Source organism: Columba livia, chromosome 3, assembly GCF_036013475.1.
Source record: "Columba livia isolate bColLiv1 breed racing homer chromosome 3, bColLiv1.pat.W.v2, whole genome shotgun sequence".
In the NCBI taxonomy this organism is placed as follows: domain Eukaryota; kingdom Metazoa; phylum Chordata; class Aves; order Columbiformes; family Columbidae; genus Columba; species Columba livia.
In genome coordinates this window covers 76,137,517-76,157,465 of record NC_088604.1, presented here as the reverse complement: position 1 = coordinate 76,157,465, position 19,949 = coordinate 76,137,517, and the positions used below count along the sequence as shown (strand labels likewise).

General features: G+C 42.5%; 2 protein-coding genes across 8 annotated transcripts; one reads left to right on the top strand and one right to left on the bottom strand.

The window, feature by feature from the left end:
* Positions 1–19: 19 nt before the first annotated feature.
* Positions 20–11,262, bottom strand: TBP (TATA-box binding protein). 7 transcript variants are annotated; one of them, XM_065057720.1, is made up of 9 exons: positions 10,379–10,853; positions 8,976–9,114; positions 8,368–8,609; positions 7,388–7,722; positions 5,883–5,970; positions 3,758–3,849; positions 2,516–2,683; positions 2,120–2,214; positions 20–1,218 (listed from the first exon to the last, which is right to left on the bottom strand). In XM_065057720.1, the coding sequence occupies exons 3-9, from the start codon at positions 8,419–8,421 to the stop codon at positions 1,139–1,141; spliced, it is 912 nt and encodes a 303-aa protein (XP_064913792.1). In that variant the 5' UTR covers positions 8,422–8,609; positions 8,976–9,114; positions 10,379–10,853; the 3' UTR covers positions 20–1,138. The 7 variants fall into 7 exon arrangements, with proteins under 7 accessions (XP_064913792.1, XP_064913796.1, XP_064913789.1 ...); XM_065057724.1 differs by having other exon boundaries at positions 8,368–8,541; positions 10,379–10,423; XM_065057717.1 differs by lacking the exons at positions 8,976–9,114; positions 10,379–10,853 and adding an exon at positions 10,907–11,262.
* A 58-nt stretch (positions 11,263–11,320) lies between these two features.
* On the top strand, positions 11,321–19,598 carry PSMB1 (proteasome 20S subunit beta 1). Its single transcript, XM_005508624.4, has 6 exons — positions 11,321–11,534; positions 12,583–12,690; positions 14,046–14,127; positions 14,565–14,694; positions 16,275–16,381; positions 17,508–19,598. The coding sequence occupies exons 1-6, from the start codon at positions 11,434–11,436 to the stop codon at positions 17,691–17,693; spliced, it is 714 nt and encodes a 237-aa protein (XP_005508681.1). The 5' UTR covers positions 11,321–11,433; the 3' UTR covers positions 17,694–19,598.
* The last annotated feature ends 351 nt before the right edge of the window (positions 19,599–19,949 follow it).

The window sequence follows — 19,949 nt, the reverse complement described above, 5'->3', positions numbered from 1 at the left end:
AGGTTACTATTATTGGGAATTTACTGAAGAAAAAAAACGTTTATTTTTAGTTCTCAGCCCATAAAGCTTCAAGCACAGTTCGGAGATAAGATTATATACATACTGACTCTAGTCGGAAGGGCTTTGACATTTTTACAGGAACACTAATATAGTGAGACTGTCATAGTTGGTAAAATACAAAAGTAGTAATTGAAAGAAATTCCAGATGCTAAGCAGGGATCTTTTGTTCCAATTCAGTCAAGTGTAGCTAGTGAAGACCTGCATAAATCCCATCTGTTGAACATGAGACAATACATACTTGAACACAAACTTCTTTAACCAGTCCTCTCTTCGCTTTAACATACTAGCAACATTCAAGCTAGACGTTGCCAAGGATCTAAGTGCTGATAAGCAAGCCAGAGCATTGTTAAGATTCTCCCCAAAAGACAAGTGACTTACAGTTGTGCATATGCCATTGGAAAATCCAGATTAAATTTAAAAAAAGTTTTAAATGTATTTTACTCTACCAGCTGGGTAATTTTAAAATTCATAAAGACAGTTTCCATAATTGTATAAACAGGGTTTATTGTACATGTGGAGCTGAAGGAGGAAAGAGAAGGAAGGTATATATTATATATATATGTACAGAGAGCCATTTTCATTAATAAATTTATTTTGTCTTGCTTAATACCAGAAAGAGGGAATGTGTCTGGCAATAAAGAAATTTAAAATTGAAAAAATTTAAAAGCTTAAGTTCTGGAAACTATAAAAACCATGGTCTTATGGAAGGAAGTTAAAAACTTATATACATGGCAACTTAAGTGGTTTATACACTTGAGTGACACAGATGCATTTGTCTTTTAAACCAACTTATGGATTTTCTATCAATAGAACTGGCATTAAAACTATTTAAAAGCTAGAATATAAATAAAACTTGGAGGGACTGCTCCAAGAACAGCCCAGTAAAGCAACTCACAGTAACTCAGTAGACATAATCAAGAATACAGTTCCCCTTGAGCATCAGGGAAGTAGGCACTAACTGGGAAATAGTCCAAGTCCTGGTGTTGCAGTTTCACTGGAAGTCCGTCTCGTTACTGCTGTGCCATACACAATACCTTTTAAAATATATCCCTGATTTCTCTGAAATATGTAGAAACTGTTACGTTGTTTTTCTGAATCCCTTTAAAATAGGATAGATGTTTTCAAATGCTTCATAGATTTCTGCTCGTACTTTAGCACCTAGAAAAAAGAGAATTGAGTTAGTTTATACCTTTTGCCAAATACTTAATTTTAGCTTTCAGAATGCATATTAGAATGCAACTCTACATAAAATCCATGTGTATCCACAAATACCTATTTTTACAATTTTTTTTTCAAATACACATTTCATGTAGAGCACACACTATCAGCCTTCTCACTGCTTATTCTGATAACAGTAAAACTTTCCTTAGCATCTTTGCACTTACGCTATACTTGTAAATGGGATTTTTCTATCCATAATTTATGCAGACCCAACTACACAGCACAGCCCTATAGGATGTTTCTGCAGAAAGGCCTTACTGGTGGAGCTTTTTGTGAGAGTGTGAACATCTGGGGAGCCAGATCTGGCAACGGAGAGTGCTGCAGAGGCCTGCCACTTGCCATGAAGCAGGGCTATGCTGCTTCTGTTGTGTTTTTCTTTATCCATAGTAAGACTCTGCATGAGGGGTGCAGGAAGGGTGCAGGTGGAGTGGCTGAGGAGGTCCTAGAGCTCGAGCATCTCCCCTTCTTTGGCCGCTATATCAAAGGAGAATGGCAGCAGCCTGCAACCAAGCTGTCAAACAGTTAGCTCCGTCACTCACACCCAGCACACAGAAACAAGCTTTCAGATTTTGCCAAAAACACTGCCTGTGTTCTTACAGCTTCTTATGCACCTGCACACTTGATTAGGATTCACAATCATTGCCTATGTGGATTTAGCCAAACGTGTGGTTTGCTTTGTGCATTTTTATCCACAGAATACTGAACTATCTGTTCTCAGTACTGCCTCTTGCCTAAAGGAAGTACCCAGCAGCTTACATACTTCTGGTATCACTGTGTGTTCTCAGTCATACAGTCTAAACCTAACCTATTGGAGTAAGATGATACTGTCTTCACTTACCAGTTAAAACCACTTTTCCAGAAACAAAAATAAGCAGAACAATTCTTGGCTTGATCATTCTGTAGATTAAGCCAGGAAACAATTCGGGCTCGTAGCTGTAAGAGAAGAGTGTGACAGTGTTTAAACAACATGCTTGCAGACATATGCTCCAGCCTTTCATCTGCAGCACTGCAGCAACAGGCAGAGCAGATGTAGAGTTCCCTGAAACTTGGAGAGACCAGCAGGGGAGATCACTATGATGGGTTCATATTGGGCAACATCAGTTACACCCGAGGCAAAGCAGCGATGGGAACAAAGATGTGGGTTTCCCTCTGGTGCAAGGGAATAATCTAAACACATCTGTCACTAAGCTCGTCCATATGCAGCAAGAATGAGACATAAGCAAGCATTTTTTACCTGCTGAACTGCTGGTGTGTGAGTACCAGTCCTTCTAATCTGATGGGAAACTTCACATCACAGCTGCCCACCATGTTCTGAATTTTAAAATCCAAAAATTTTGCAGGAAAACCCAGCTTCTGAACAACTCGTGCATACTTCCTTGCTGCCAGTCTGGATTGCTCCTCACTGAAGTGAGAAAAGGATATGTATATTATTTCCTCAGTTAATATTACTTGAAGCAAATAGCATTAAACCACAAATATATAACCGGGGGAAAAAAAAAAAAAAAATCTGTGTTGAGAGGGAGGAGAAGGTCACATGCAAAATTTTTATATCCACAATTAACAACTAGCACTGGTTTGCATGCTAATTTTAGCACTAGACCACAATTAATGTTGTATTCACTGTTCATGAGGCAGAAAACAGTAAATTATCAATCCACATATTTCACACTCTTCAAATAGTGACCCGAGTCCCTCTAATGAGACATGAAAACTGTTACTTAGGTTTTCAGTGTACAACTTTGAACTACTGCTAGAAAATGCTTATTTCTATAAAAATGTGTAAACTGCCAAAATCCTCTGCTTGATCCAGCCCAGGCATTCAAAACTGGGTTTAACACAACTGCATGGCCTTACATGCTGCTGCAGAACTTGGTTTGTTTTGGTTTTGTAAACAGCTGAGGATCTGTTTGCTCCTAATGCAAAGTAACAACTTGAACTTCAAGCGTCACAAGGCAAAGAAAGCACTTCCTGAACAGCTTTATTCATTCATTTCTGCCTGTTAACTTCCTTCTGGATTCCTAACAGACTTTTTCAGAGCTGAACTTCTCTCCTGCCCACTGGAGTTAAGCTTATGTTTAGTTTTCAATTCTTATGCTTCGGTGATCATGTTAAGAACAGATCAGACTACAGCAACCAGAGAGTTGGAGCTCTCAGCCTGTGACGAACGAAACTATTCAAATATAAAATCACTCTTCCTGAGCGACCACCTCTGCAGTTTCAGCAGTTCTAGTGCACAGTCATTGAAATTTTCAGAAACACAACCACCATTTTTCCTTCCATAGGGAAGTCCTTTTAGTCATTACAAGACATTTTGTGAAGAAAAGTATATCAGTCTATTTGAAACAACTGGGAAGCAAGCTTAGTTGCACCTGTGCAACTTTTTTGTATATATACAACTCCTTCAATAGTATTTATAAAGCATCATGGTACAAGAGGAATTAGCCTGAATTAGTTTGCTTGTAATGCCTGAACATACCTTTTCGCTCCTGTGCACACCATTTTTCCAGAGCTGAATATAAGTGCAGTAGTACGTGGTTCTCTTATTCTCATAATAACAGCAGCAAAACGCTGAAATGTGAACGTGGAAACTATTAGTGATATACTGCTGTAATCATACATTAAATCCAAATTTGCATAATCAAAGTAGCAATTTACACTGTATTGCAAAGAAATACTAGGTTCAAATACTTACGGATCACTCAAAATTTACTTAAAATGCTTAAATTGTAAGTAGCTTCAAACAAATGCTGAGAGGTAGAGTCAGATAGCGAGGATATTTGCCACTGCATTCCTATTTTACTAAGCTCGTCTCTCATTATTGTATAAGCAACATATAAATAATGCCAACATTTGCGAGAGAGCAATACAGACCATCTTAAAAATAATTTTAAAAATTTTCCATATGTCTTGAAATTTAGTTTGTTATAAGGACGGAAGACTATCTATCTGCAAATATTTTATGATCTGTTTTGTTTCTGTGTCTTAAAAACCTGGCCAGTGTTAGAATACCAGCAACTAGAACAGCTGGAGATCAAAGTTCTGTGTAAACACAAGTCACCTCAGCTACCACAGCAGAACACAGCAGCCCGCTTAGCCTGAGGTTTTCTTTCTGAGTACTATAGCAACTCTGCCCGCATCTCCAAGTACTTTTAAACACTTTGAAGCAAGATACTAGAAATTGATGTGGGCACACACACACACACACACACACACACACACACACCCCTGTTTGCCTGTTATATTTAACTTGGCCCAGCTCACCATGCACTCCCGTAAGTTGTCCTGCTGACATAACCAAGGCGGTAGCGTGGGTTACCTAACAGCACATTTGTCAAACTATGGCTTAAGTAATACAGCCAAGCAACATCTCTCGTTGATAGATGAATGTACTGATGAAAAGTCAGGAGTGTTACATAACCCTTCTTTCTCTCCACTGGTGCAAACAGCATTTCGTATTGATTTTTCTAGCCTACAAGTTATACGCAGCCACCTACCCCTACCTTAACAGTTACCATTACACGCTCTAATTTTTGTTGCTCTAATATCTTACTCACATGCAATTATGTAACAGCATCACCAATATAAAATTAGAGTAACAGTTACTCATCATCTACATTTCTGCTTTAATCTTTGAGAACAGGGTTCAGGTAAACTGTAGCAAAATCCCAAATACTAAAACAAAAAACCCCCACACCCTAGGCTTTGCCTTCCCGAGGCAAGTCAATTCAACTACACAACATCTCAACTTCTACTAGAAATAGCGCCCAACTACTGTGGTTGCAAAGAACATTTCCAAGAGGAGCTAGCTGAAAGAAAAATGGAGCAACATAATTTTCTTGATTCAACACACGAGGTTCTCTGCTGTTGTTCGAAGTTTCCTGAGTGAAAAAAATCACACACTTAAACACACTGCTATTTAGAAGCAGCAAGCAAATTACAAACTACATGGAAAAAAAATCAATTTTGTTTTGCTACTCCACCAAACCTAGCTATCAGGAGCAAGGAGATGGCAGGAGTATTGGGGAACACCATGAAGGAACAGAGCTCAGAGGGCAAGTGACACTGTAAAAAACTAGTGCTGCAACCACAAGAATTGCAGGGGAGCAGCCAGGTGGAGGAAGCCACAGTGTATACAGAACAACTCTGGCCCTGGCAGGAGCCCAGGAGTTGAATTCTTCCTTCCTTTCGCCTTGTTGGGAGACGGGGAACAAGACTTCACCAGCAGATGTTTCACAGTCATATGAAAAAGGAACTTTCGGAGGCTACAAACAAGCAAACCCATACGAATAGCAGCAGAAGCCAACTCTACAACAACCAACTTCGGCAGTGTATTACACTGCTGGCTAGGTCCTTCCTAAATATGCTGTGCTCTAAGTCCACATAATTACAATCTGATGTAAAACACAGCTATGTCAGTACAAAAGTGTTTTTTACTGGTTTGACAGAAAGTTCCAAGTTTATTGAAGAATTTTATTTTCTAGCTCTAGTATAAAACTGCATCTACAGTAGGAAGGTTTTTCAATCTGTTACAGCAAACTACACCCACAACCTGTGCATTCGACATACCTGTTATAGGATGAGCTCTAATACATTTCTCTTACCTTGGGATTATATTCAGCATTTCGGGCACGAAGCGCAATCGTTTTTAGGTCAAGTTTGCAACCAAGATTCACCGTGGACACAATATTCCTGAAGATAGTTCAGAGGAATACATTAAAAAGACAATAAACAATTCATGTGTCTTCCTCATTTTTAAGCAAGCTTGATTAATTTCATTTTTTTAATTTGTTTTTCCAAGTGAGTTTAATTGACATCTTTCCTGCTGACAGAAGCACTGAACAGTGTTTTGGCTGAGGAACCTCCTTTTGTAGGGCAGTAACTTCTCAGGCATAATTGCTGATTCCTCCTTATCTGCCAGCTATTATGAAAAATGTCTCATGAGAAGAATCTCTATTTCAGTTTGGCAGGAAAAATTCTTGATGCTGAGAGCCCGCCCCCCCACCATCACGGAAGCTGCTGAACATAGGAGAAAATGAGGTAGCAACAGCACCATCTGCAACTTTCCTTGGTATGCCCTTCAAGGAGAAGGAAGAGGTACAGGACTAAGGGGAATGACCCAGGAGGTAAACTTCTTGCCAGGTGATAGGAAAGCAAGTCTCTCTAGAAGTTTAAGAGAAGTTCCTAAATGCAAAGTTGCGTTGGAAACTTGTTTTCTGGGAAAACCCTGAACTCTTAAGGTACTCAATGGGGAAAACAAAACAAAACACAACACTAAACCCAAACCAAACAACAATAAAAACAAACCAAACCACACAAAAATCCACACGAAATACAGGGAACTACTCTTTCGGTGCAAAATTCATGCTATCAACCACTTTTCTTTGGACCTTCCATACATTGTTGTAAAAGTCCTTAAAAATGACAGTTTGGTGAAAATAGTTTCATACCTAATCCTAGAACTAGTTCTAGTTTTTTTTTTCCCCCCCTTATCACAAACTCTGCAGCAGCCATGAACTAGAAAAGGGAATATGGAATATTAAGTACCACTCAGGTCTAGCTCCTATTTTCTTCCCCTCTACCCTTCTAATTCCCCTTCAGCTGTGAGAGTTCCTGTATTCTGCTTTAATACCTCACAAACAAAATTTTATGCACAGTAAAGTGGAGCTGTTTGCAAAGTGGAGCCATTTGCCTTTCTGTAAACAGGCCACAAGTATCTGATGAATTACAAATGAGAATATGTTTCAAGGTATACATATTTTGAAATACCAGATTATCAACCCAGACTACTTTATAGCTAAAGCACCATCAACTCCTAAAGTGCACAGAGTTAAAAGCTACAATGGTGCTAAATGAAGACATATATAACATCCTCTACTGGCATTCTTAAAAGACTTATCGTTGACAAATCACTAAGAAACTGTTTATATTACTAAGTGGTTTAGTAATGAAGCTAAGCTAAAAATAAAAGCAAAATTTACTCATATCGCTTCTCAGGACCTCCCATCCCACCAAAATGCAGTATGCAATTCCTGATGTGGCTTTGGTTCTAAGCCTTTAAAGGGCTCTCTGAGAAAGGACACACTGCACTCCTGTGTGGGACACTCACTGTAGCTGCGGCACTATCCCAGAGCTCTCAGACGCCGGCGTTGCAGGAGTTATTGGAGTCATCGGAGTCATGGGAGAGGGGTACAGAGGTGTGGTTCCTGGTAAATGGGCTGTGGTAAGAGTCTGTGAGTGGAAGAGCTGGGGAGTTTGACCAGATGTTCCCTGTGTTGCTTGCTGTGATGTAGATTGTTGTGCTGCTTGCTGCTGCTGCTGTTGCTGCCGCTGCTGTTCCTCTAGGATGGATAGACTGTTGGTGCTCTGGACAGGCTGTGGTGTCAGTCCTGTGCCATATGGCATCATTGGGCTAAAAATTGGAATTCCTGGAGTCATTGCACCCTACAGAAGAAAGCATGAAACAGAAAGCACAGATCCTGTTGACTCCATTTTGTTCTTAAGATAAAAAGTTCTCAGAAGGAGTCTAAAAAGAAATCAACATTAAGTTGATCACATCAAATCTGAGGCTTATAGTAGTAACTCACTAAAAACCAGAAAGGCCTGGGCAGTGCAATTCTTCTATGGAATAAAAGTTTACCTCTAGGAATCTGTCAGTTCTAGCATTACTCACCTCCAGCTAGTGATGCTGATACTCTTCTGACACTACCTTGCAAGCACCTCTCAACTTTGACCCACAAATTATCTTGCAATTGTTTGAACAGAGACTGTGCCCATCGTACCAAACACATTCATAGTGCAGCAACAGTCCATGATGTATGTTCATTTAAAGGGTAACCACCAGAATTAAATTAGTATTTCCAACTTGTCAGTCATGTTTCAACTTAAAGGAACCCCAAGTATCTCCATTTTTCTTATACCTCTGTATATACAGATTGACGGTTTTAAAATTCTGCTTCATACTATTATTACACCCAGCAGAATTTTTCAGATCTGCAAACAAAAAACTTGAAGTTACATGCAAGAAACACAAAACACTTTTACAAATAAATTCAGATCACAGATGCATATTAAATAATTTGGTTTTACCTGAGGGGAGGCTAAGCCTTGAGCATAGGCTGGCAAGCTGTTGTTCTGATCCATGATTCCAGTTCTTTTTTTTTTGGTGAGGCCGATGTATTTCCTTCAATTTAAATTAACTTCAAATCCTAGAGGGTTTTTAACCCTTTAAAACATTCCAGCAAGGTAGCTTTCTAAGCCAAGCTGAAAGTGACAGTAAAACATCAGCTCCATAGAACTGTATGTTATGAGTCTAAAATACTAATCAAAGCCTGGAAAGAGAAAAAGCAATACCTTGAGAATAACATCTAAACACAAAAACAAAAGCAAACCTATCAGCTGCTGTTAGATAAGAGACACCCACACACAAATATATATAAGAACATCCACACAGGCGCGCACAATCCATAAAAATAACTTTTCGAGCACACTCTGTAGAACCTTTGCAGCTGCTTCTGTTGAAGGCCCTGGCAGGCAGCCTGACTCACAGGAGCAGGCCTGTCTAACTGAACCCTCCTGCATAAACAACTCAAGCTGTTAATGCTCATTCTACTCCAAGCTTTGCTTTACCTGCAAAAGCACTGATTTATTTTTTTTTTTACAATTGAATTCCACTGACTACTAACTGACAAGCTTACCAGCACATCGCTTGCAAGTCTCTTCCTGGCCATTTTAAGGCTTGGGCTTCCAAAACTATTTTTTCTTCTACGAAAAAAGCATCGCTGGTCAAATCAGAACTAGGAAACCCTCTTCCATCCATGTCCATAAAATAAAGCACTAACACATTTCAAACAACGACATACATTTTATGAGAAAAAAAAGAAATATGTGAAAGCAAATTTCAGGCACATGAGTGAAATTTATGCATGATTACTTTTTTTTAAACTACTGTTGCTGTAATATGGAAATAAGTAACACAAGTGGAGAATATAAAGTTACACCTTGATATCAAATATTTTTACATTGATTGATAGCTTTCTGAACTAGATACCTATTGCCCAGAAATACTAGAGGTCATTTTTAGGCCAGAGATAAACCACCTTGAAAACTGAAGAAAGCCTATTCAGGCCTTTTTTTGTTGTTTTTGTTTGGTTGGGTTTTTTTGTTTTGTTTTGTTAAGGTATGAGCTTAAATGACAGCTGAAAAAGCATGTTTTTTTTTTTTCCCTGTGACCATAAGATATTATCATATTTACCCTCACCAAACATATCAAACAGAGCATCCAGGTTTTACAACCTCGAGTTGGGGGTACATTGCAAGCCTAAACACTGCCCTAGAAGAAACAAAGTAAACTCCTCGACAGCCCAGCTGTTTGCTAATAAGTCTAGATACCAGGCATGCCAGAACCCGCAGTATGGACACCACCTACGCAGAGATCCATCTTGTAACCATCTAACTGTGGCTTGCTCACATCTCCACCACAAACGCTGGGGAACGTTTTTGTCGATGGGACACACTCCAGAGGCAAGAGACACCCTGGAGAAGACCTCAACCCATCCCCAAACACCCTCGCAGGATTTCTCCCCTCAAACACGGCTGGGCTCGCAAAGAGCCAGTTTCGGCATGAGGCGACCCCTCCTGCTTCTCTGTGCCGTCCAGACCCTCTCCCGCCCAAAGACCGACCCCGGGAGGCCGCAACCGCCACCGCCGCGCCCCCCTTCCCGCCCGCCCTCACACGGGGACAGCGGTTCCCGCCGCAGCCAGGCCGCTGCCCGCGGCCATCCCGCCCCCAGCTCCAACTGCCGCCGCTCGCCCCCGAGACGCGCCGGAGTCCCGCGAGGGGGGCGCGGCCGCCACCTTCCCGCCGCGGGAGCCCTCCCTACTTCCCTCGCCATCCCCCGCGGCTCAGGCCGGCCTAGAGGGCCTCGACCCTGAGGCGGCGCCGGCGGGTAGATGCGGAGCGTCCCCGCCCTCCAGGCCCGGCCCACGCCATCGCGACCCCGCTGGCACTGGCACCCGTCGTCCCTCGCTCCTCCCCGGGGCCGCCACAGGCACCGCTGCCCGGGGAGCGGAGGAAAGGCGGGCACGGCGCAGACGGTACCTGCTGCTCCCGGCGCCACCCCGCCGCCGCACAGCGCCCGCTGGAGCCGAGCTGCGCCCCGCGCCGCCGGCGCGCCCCATTCGCGTCACTTCCGCCTCGCGCCTGCACCGCCTACCCCGCCACCATCTTCAGTGAGGGCGTGGGGCCGGGCGGTGCTATGTGTCGGCGGGCACGGGGCCGCTGCTCCCCAGCGGTGCTACGGGTGGCTCCTGCGCCGGGCCTGCCCACGCGGCCATGTGCGGGAGCGTTGTTACTCGGTTTTGAGCTGCACAACTCGCCCCGTGCTCGTTGCTGGAGTCGCGCAGCCGGCAGTGCCAGCGCCTCACGGTCCCCGCTGCCGCCCGTGCGCGGGTCCCGCGGAGACCACAGCAGCAGCGGCGCTGCCCGGGCAGCGGGACGCGCTCGTCCTCTGGAGGAGCACACGCCTCCCCGGCACGTTCCTGCTCCTCCGCCCTCCCCTGCGCCTCTTCGCGCTTCTACCCCGGCCCTTCCCGCTTGCGGCGCCCGGCCCCGCACGCCGTGACCCACCTCGACGGCCTTGGTGCTTCCCGACCCTTAGTGGTCACACCGTTTAGCGAGGGAGTCCCCCTTTTCCCAGAGCTGCGGCCGCTCCGCTCCCCGCCTGCTCAAGCACCAGCGGCTCTTCGATCACCTCACCGCAGCCGCTGACAACGCGCCTGCTTCCATCACGGGGCACTCGGCAGGCGGGGCATGGCACCGCTTGGACCGGGCGAGAACCGGTGTCGCTGCTGCTGCGCGCCGTGCCCGGAGGGCCCTGCCAAGCCCAGGCTGGGAAGGGCCTGCCGGAGCGGCACCGGCAGAGCCCGCGGCGGGACGCGCACCGCCCGCTGGCAGGCGGGCACCGGCCAGCGCCTCTCCCAACGGCCGCGGGCACCCGCGCGCCAGCGCCCCCACCGCCCGCCCGCGCGGGCGCGATGTCTTCCAGAGCAGACGAGATGAAGCCGCCGCCGATCTCCTAGAGCGGTGGATCGCCACTTCCGGCTCCGGTGGTGCCGCCATTTTGCCGTGAGACAGCAGGGAGCGGGGCCGCCGCGATGTTGTCCACCGCTGCTTACGTCGACTTCGGGCCCGAGATGGGCTACGGGCTCGGCGCGCCCGTCCAGAACCGCTTTTCTCCCTACACCTTTAACGGAGGGTGAGGAGTCGCAGGCCGGGGGTGGGACAGATTGAGACATCACCTTCCGCGGGGGAGCGGGCCCCGAGGAGAGCGGCGGTAGCGCTGAGTCTTTGGTGTTGTATTCTTGCAGACCCCTGGCTCTCTGTGAGGGCTTGTCTCTGCTTGCGGGTATCTCTTTGTAGGGAAAGGGGGGCAGCAAGAGGAGAGCGGGGGTCGGCCTTGCTCTGGGCTGAGCGTCCCGCAGGATCTTGCAGCTCCTGGCGTATTCTGGCACGTCCCTGTGGCTTTTGGCCATTTCGGCCAGTTCGGGGCTCCCTGAACTTTCAGGGATCAAAATTAGAACCTGCCGTGCCCTGCAGGGTTGCTTATTTAGAGTGGCTCAGGGAACCCGTGTAATGGTCAAATTACCAGCTTCTAAACCTGTAAGTGAGTTGAAAGCTGTCTTGTCATAACTGTGAAGTCATAACTTCCCCGTGAGTTGGTGACAGAATCTGGTCACGACAGTGTTATTTAGATTTTTTTTTTTTTTTCTTTTAATAATGCCTAACTACTTTTTAAAGGGTGGCTGTTTGTTACTTAATGGTAGCACACGTATGGCGATCACAAAGCCAGTTACTTGGAAATAAATAACAAAGGATAACGTCAGATTAAAGAAGTGATGGTCATTTAAGTATAACAATATTGATGCTTAGTACTTGGTTGGAGTGTTTTTACTTGGAGAGCCAAACTATTTTAGAAGGGTGAGTCTTTCATTATAGCAGGCATCTAAAATCGCTAGTCTGTTGACTCTGGTTCTTGCATTGTATAGAAACTATGTTTTACCAAGTTTCCATACAGTTTGTAGTCAAAGTAGAGAATCATATACGTATATTCTCTTCTGTGTGTCTAGTGTCTTCTTTCAATCTTGAGTCACATGTCGGGATGTGCATAGTGGGAAACAGCAAGGAATATAAGATACTTGTCAAAACATGAGTCTGGATATAGAACTGCTATCTAGCCTGTTCCTCTGTTGCCTAAGAAAATATTTGTGCTAAAAATCATGGTTGTATGAATACTCTTCTTTAAGGACTGTGTTGGCCATTGCTGGAGAAGACTTTTCTCTTGTTGCCTCTGACACACGTCTGAGCGAAGGTTATGCAATTCACTGCCGGGACAGTCCAAAATGCTACAAACTGTAAGTCCAGATTTTGTAAGAATTGATGTAGATGAAATTTCTTTTTTAATTGATGAGCATGGCACATGCCTGGAATGATCTATCACTTTCTTTAAGCAGAGCTCTCAGAAAAAGAGGAGAATAACAAAATTGATTTTGGAGTCATGGTGACTCTTGCTATAATGCAAGATGTGATGTGGTGGTGTAGATACAGCCAGATTTTGTGTTGCATGCTCTTGATGTTAGCTAATAACAGAATGTTTTTAGCATGATACAAGGCCTGATGTAAGCTAAGTGTTTTCTTGGCTGGATAATCAAAAGAACTTAATCCTGTGGGAAGTCATTCTGCTTCATCAGGACACCTGGTGTTGGTACACAGGTGTGCCCACTGCTGCCAGTTGTACTGTGTCTCTGTAGTCAACCATCCAGCGCTTTGAAGACGTTTGTTTTAGGAGAGGTAAACCTGTCAGTAGTTCAGTTGTTGAACTTTTAATGCTCATTGCATGCTTATCTTGACTTCCCTTAGATAGCATCCCCTTGGTTTAAAAAATACATATAATTTACATTCTTTTTACTGTAGCAGGTGCTCACCTAGTAGGCTGCCATCAGCTATGTAAACTTTTTTTTAATTGATGACACAAGATCGTATGAACTTACGTTTCTCCTCGCTATCTCCTTATCATATCTTTGACTCTCTGATACTGTCCAGCTGGAAATTACTGTGGTACAATCTTCACACTCCACATGATGCTTTACTGTAATTGTAGTGACAGGCTGAGAGAAGATTTCAATTTAAATTGTTTTCTGAAAGACTGCTTTATGTTAGTCTAGAAGTACGTGTGAATGGTTGTAGACTCTAGTTTATTAGAATTAAATTTCAAGTGTGCGTACTTGTAGTCGGTGTTCATGAAATGTTTTGAACCTGAGCAAAGAGCCAACCCTCTACAGTGCACCTGCAGCTGGATACCTTCTGTTGTGCTGACACAGAAACCCACCTACGGAATAAATGTTGCACAACTGTTCTACAGTCTGAACGCAGTCCTCTGCCCAAATGGAGTAAAACTGGGCTGAGTGATGGGATGTAACAGGCTCCCCATGGCCAAACAGAGCCTCTAGCAAGACTGAATGGCAATAGCTTGAGTTAGAGCTGCATGAGGAAATTAAGAATTTCTTTTAGTCAGTCTTGCTGTGGAAGCCAGTGGATTGAAGACAGACATCTGTGCGGTCCTGCACGTAACGAGTCCTCTCCAAGATGCAGGTTGCGGTTGCTGAAAATACATTCAGTGTTTTCATCATAATCTACTGTGTAAGAAAGTGGTATAGTTCATAGTAAATCTAAAATGGCAACAAAACAACTGCTCTTTTGTGTTTTACAGAACAGAACGAACGGTCATTGGATGCAGTGGTTTCCATGGTGACTGCCTTACTCTCACTAAAATTATTGAAGCAAGATTAAAGGTAGCTAACTGTCTTATTGTATTTAGAAACTTGTAACATCACATTTGAGACCAATAATATGTTTTAAATACAATTTTTGCTGGTTTTCTTCAAGTGTTTGTATCCTAACTATGGCTCTATTGCTAGTGAAAGATCAGGCAGGGGAAATGGATGCTGTGTTCTTACTAAATGTAAAATCATAAATTTAAATAATGGAAGAGCTGGAGAGGATAATGTTAATGAGTTGACATCTATTCTTTGCAAAACTTTGGGGAAGTATTACTTTTTGGCTTGTGAGAAGTATTTACTCTTAAGCCAGTGTATTTTCAGTAATCATGATAGCTAATAATCTTGCTTAGTGTCAGATTCTTCTGTAGTGAGGTTACAGAAATGTAATTCTGATTGAATGTAAAATTCAGTGTTTGACTTTCTTCTCGGACATGTGGTACCATTTGCAGATGTACAAGCATTCCAACAACAAGACCATGACTACTGGGGCTATTGCAGCGATGCTGTCTACAATTCTGTATTCTCGACGTTTCTTTCCTTACTATGTTTACAACATAATTGGCGGACTTGATGAAGAAGGTAAGACTTTAAACAAAAAGGAAAAAACAAGAGGCTTAATTTCTGTAGGTGAATAGCTATCCTTTTACATCTCAGGTGTACTGATGGAATAACAAAGTTTGTGTTCCTATTCCTAACATCTACCTTTAGGTATTATGGTTCTTACACAGGTCAAATGTATAGTATGCATCTGGGTAGTTTCCTAGTTTCCATTCTTAACTTTTTTCCATTTCTGAAGGTCTGAAAGCCTAAAACCATTGTTATAATTATTTAATTGCAAGTGAAATCTGCTAACATTGACTGCTTCTCATACTTTACTCTAGACTGGAATACTTTATAACAGCTTTGCTGGGATTCTTGATTGTGTCTTTAAAGGAAATGTTAGTAGCACTGTTACTCCAGCCTATGAGTGTGATATAAGTTATTAAATATGACAGTTTACTCCAGAGGCAGGTTTTACAAAGAGATTTGTAATTGTTAGCTAGTCTCTAATGAAAATAATGACTTCTACAGGGAATCTGTTGTTTAACATATAGCCCTTCCAGTGCTCTTGTCCAATTGTTTCATTTGGTTGGGTTGATAAAATACTGTATTCTCTGGCTTTGAGCGGGAGTTCAAAGGTGGTCTTGTTTAGATAATTTCAACTATTCCCCACAGTTTGTTGTTACCACTAATTATACTGCTTTCCCAGTCTTATAAAACATGTCTATGATGTGTGGAGCCTGGAAAGGGATTAATGTGCCCTGTGTAATGGTAAATCTTAAATTATGAGAGTGCTGTAGTAGTTGATAAGAATAAGAGTGCAGGTTTGTGTGCCTGGGCTCAATTTGGGTGCAGCAAGATTGATTTGTTCTGATGTAGTGTTACTTTTGGGATCTCTGCTGGCTTTCTGAGGGCTGCTCAGCTACCTGTGGTGTGCTGCCATGTGTCCTGGACACTTTGTTAAATTAGGTACAGCCTGTCTGAACAGAAAGGATGAGTTTGGCCAGGTGCTGCGTTTTGACTAGTGTATCCTCATCAAATGCTGATGCATCAGAGCTACAGTGCGTCTGCATCTCTGATGCCGACACAAGCTAATAAGCTTTGTGCAACCTGACCTGACTGCAGAGGGGAGTGTGTAAGAGACCAGAGCGTCATCCCTGGTTCCAGGAAAGCGATGCAAAGACATCGAAGCACACTCTGGAGGTAATTCAAGAACCATATTATTTAAGAACGATGGCTGAACTGCCGATTTTTGCTAGCTTTAGAACCAGCAGAGCTCTTTGTGTGGCACTGCGCTCTAACACATTTCTCCTCCTTTGATTATTCTGCATCAGCACTTTTTTCTGTGTTAAGTACTGTAGAAAACATCTGTTAGAGCATGTTTACAGCTTAAATATTGAAAACAACCTTGCATATAGTACCAGGTCACAACCCTAGTGAGCCTGCCGTAGAAAGCATGGTCTGAACATCCTGCAGAATTATTTGGTAAAGGTTTGCTGAGTTCTGTGGTACTCCAGAGACTACTTATGGAGAGGGCTGGTGTCTGATGTAAATGCTTATCTGTATTGAGAATCTTTCTGCATTGTGATTACATACTTTTTTTTCTTTTTTTCCTTCAGGGAAGGGAGCAGTGTATAGCTTTGATCCAGTGGGCTCATACCAGAGAGATTCTTTCAAAGCAGCTGGATCAGCAAGTGCCATGCTGCAACCCTTGCTTGATAACCAGGTAAAATAGTTGTGTGGGGTTGTTTTTTTTTTTTCTTTTTAATGATCTCAGTAAACATTGTGATGTTCAAATTAATGTAGCTTGACTTTTGGGGAATATTACTTTTGCCAGAAATTTTAAATGTATTACAGGTAGGACTGTTAATCTATATATTTATAAATTGTCTGGCTCTACCTTTTCAGGAGAAATCAAAGTTTTGCTTTAGAATCTGTTCAGGTTTTTAATATGATACAAACTGTGAACTACCTGTTTAAAATACAGGTAAATGTTTTAATCGGGGAATTATGTTGTGTTTGTTTGGGTTTTTTTCCCCTAGCTGATAGCATAAATATGCCTGTTTTACTCATTATATTCTACAGTATTGGTATTATGTAGTCAGTTGAGCCTGATGTCAACTTTTGTGTTTAAAAAAGCCATAGGCATTTGTAGTTCTTATCAGGTGAGAAGGGAATAGTGACTTTTCACTAAAACAAAACAACCTCTAAACTATTTTTGAACTCTATTAACTGCAGAAAATAAAATATCTTCTGTGGAAACATAGTTGTCATCAGTTGCTTTTTATTGCTTATGAGTTTGAGGCATAGTAAGTGACTCTTCCTCTCCTTTTCCAGTTCTGATGCTTAAGTGGACACTTAAGTTTATCACCTAAAATACACTGTTTAGTAGGACCAATTATGTCCTGATAAAAACTGTTATTTTTGAATTTGAGATATGTTTAGGAATATTTGCTTTTAATAAATGTTCCTAACTATGAAGTGACTACAGAAAAAGCTTGTGTGCAGTTTTGATAGTGCTGTCCCAGTGAGAAATTTCTAAAGAGTGAGATCAGTTCAGATCTGCATGTTCATTGCGATCTCAAGTGTGCTGAATGGGTGGGAGGAGCTGTGCTGGCCGTCTGCTGGGTCTGCTTCCAGTCACTTTTGTAAGAGGATGAGCACTGGCAAAATTCTGATCATGCAGCTGTAAACTGTGGAGGAATACTTTTGCCAGCTTTGGTTTCTAAAACAGATCAACCATTTCTTCTTTCTAAGTTGCCTAAATCTGCTCATTCTAGTGCAGAGACTGAAACACTTTTTGTGCTAGATGGATCATTCTTCCTTTAAAATGCATTTTACTCTTTTCTTAGATTGGCTTCAAGAACATGCAAAATGTGGAACATTTACCTCTGACCCTGGAGAAGGCTTTGCAGCTGGTTAAAGATGTCTTTATTTCTGCTGCTGAGAGAGATGTGTACACTGGGGATGCGCTTAAGATTTGCATTGTGACAAAAGATGGAATCAAAGAGGAAACTGTCCAATTACGAAAAGACTAATTCAGTTCACTTATAAACATGTAATCCGTGATGTACAATTTATCTGTATTATGAAGACATTTGTCCTATTAAATTTTTTCAAGAAGTTCAAATACTTTAATGCTGAGTATTTTCAACCTTGTTAGAAGTGCCAGTGTTTTTTGGAAACCAGAGTGGTTCATGGTAAGGAAGCGGCTAAAAGTTGCAAGTCAGTTTCATTCATTTCATCTTAATCTGTTGATCAATTTAATTACAATGTCAGTTTAATCCCCTTTTTGCAATCCCTTATGCTACAACGTGGAGGAGTTTAAACTTACTAAAATTTAGGTTCATAGACTTTTCTGATCATTACTTCAGTTTAGCCTTGGTTTAGTGAGAAAAGCATTTGTTGTGTTTGTGCTGCCTTCTCTGCACTTCACAGCTTGCTTTTCCTATCCTCTCCTTTATCTCTCTGACATGCTGTCCTGGCATTTGACCTCTCTGTACTTATTTGCAGAGACTATAAATATGAGTCACCTGAAACCAATTTCTTTGTGTAAGAGGGAAGAATGTTAAATGGGATCTTCCAAAGTTAAGTCATGGACTCTGCATCTGGGTTCACCTCTATGTGTTTCTATTTGGTTAATGGCCAGAATCTGAAGCATCATCCTTTTCTTACTGCTGATGGAAAATAACTTAGTATGGAGATTTCTGAATGCCTGTTAATGTCTGAGGGCTTTGATAGCCCTACTGCTGCTTTTGATTCTTGGGAAATTGAATGAAGTGTAGACTGATGTGCTGTATAGCACTCCTGGAAACTGGCTTGAGTACTAGGACCTTCAGAAAAGCAGAGCTGCATCATCAAGGGCAAAATAGTCTCTTGCCCAGGCATCTTTTACAGTCTGTAGCTGTTTAGAAAAGTACACGTAAAATATCTTGTTGCTTGATGTGGCACACTTCTTTTTTGAAAGAGCAGTTTTGCTGATGCATTTGACTGTACAGTAACCTTCTCTCCTGTTTGGACGCGGCTGACTGCCTCCTGCGCAGCATTTCAGGTGCTGTATGTTTTCCCTCGCTCTGGCTCGTCTTCACCAGCGGTGGTGGTCTCCGGCTTTCTGTGGTGTTGGAGTAGCGGGTAGTGTTTTGAAATTCGATAGTCGAAAGCTGGTGCATGTAAACTGATGGTAGCTCCAACAGGCGCCAGTTCCCGAAGTGTCCCCTGGGTGCCACTGTTGGGCAGAGTAAGGAGGGAACGCCCCAGCCCTGGATAGCTGGGCAGTAAGGAAAGAGCCCAGCGTCCCGGTCTGAATGACACTTGTCACACCTGTCAGCACTTCCAGATGGGTTCAGGTTACTTAACGCGATGTTTGGCGTTATTTTCAAAAGTCATCTGAAGTAGACAAGGTTTTTATGAATGACTGTGTAGCTCTTCACTGTTTTGTACTGAGCAAACTGCACATGGTGCAATCATTCTAAGAACAGAAAGCTTATCTATATTTGAAGTACAAATCAGCAATAGCAAATTAAATTCAGGCTCTATTACTTCTATAAGACTCAATTAAAGCATTTTAAGTGCGGCTATCTTTGAGAACAGATTTATGTTCAATTGCTCAACTGTTTTGCAACAGATTTTTACAGCTTTAGGCAAAGTTGGTGAAGTCTTGTGAAACTGGATAGTACTTAAACTGCAAAGAAAAGCAGCTGAGGGTAACAAGTTGACATGCCTGTGCTTGGGAAAGGTTTGTTTGCAGTATGCAAGATCTCCACAGTGAAGAGAAGGGCAAATAACAAAGGGAACTATAATTCGTACCTGAATGAATTTAATGCTCTTGCAGGATGCCAAATGTGTAGAAGAGTTGCACTGATACAATTAAAAAAAATGGATGCTTTTATATGTAAGGGTAAATTTTACATCCAAAATAAATGCACTGATTCAATTAAAAAAAATTGGATGCTTTTATATTTAAGAGTAAATTTCATGTCCAAAATAAATGCACTGCAAACAGATTTTAGGAATTACTTTTTTACATTTGAGGCGTGTAGGCCTGTCCTTACGTTGTTTTAGGAGAAATAAGAGGTGAGTGTTTAGGCTTCATTTGCAGTCTCAGGAGAGATACAACAGCAGGTACCAGTGATGCAAGTGTTCTGCTGCCGTGCGCCAGTGCTGTCCTGTTGGAGCACTTGTGCAGGCGAGGTGGTTGTTTTATATCCTCTTGAGCTTACTGTGTCCCTGCAGAGTACATCTGGCTGAAGAAACAAGAGGGGATGGAAGCTTTTTCACAGGGCCACTGGGCTGAA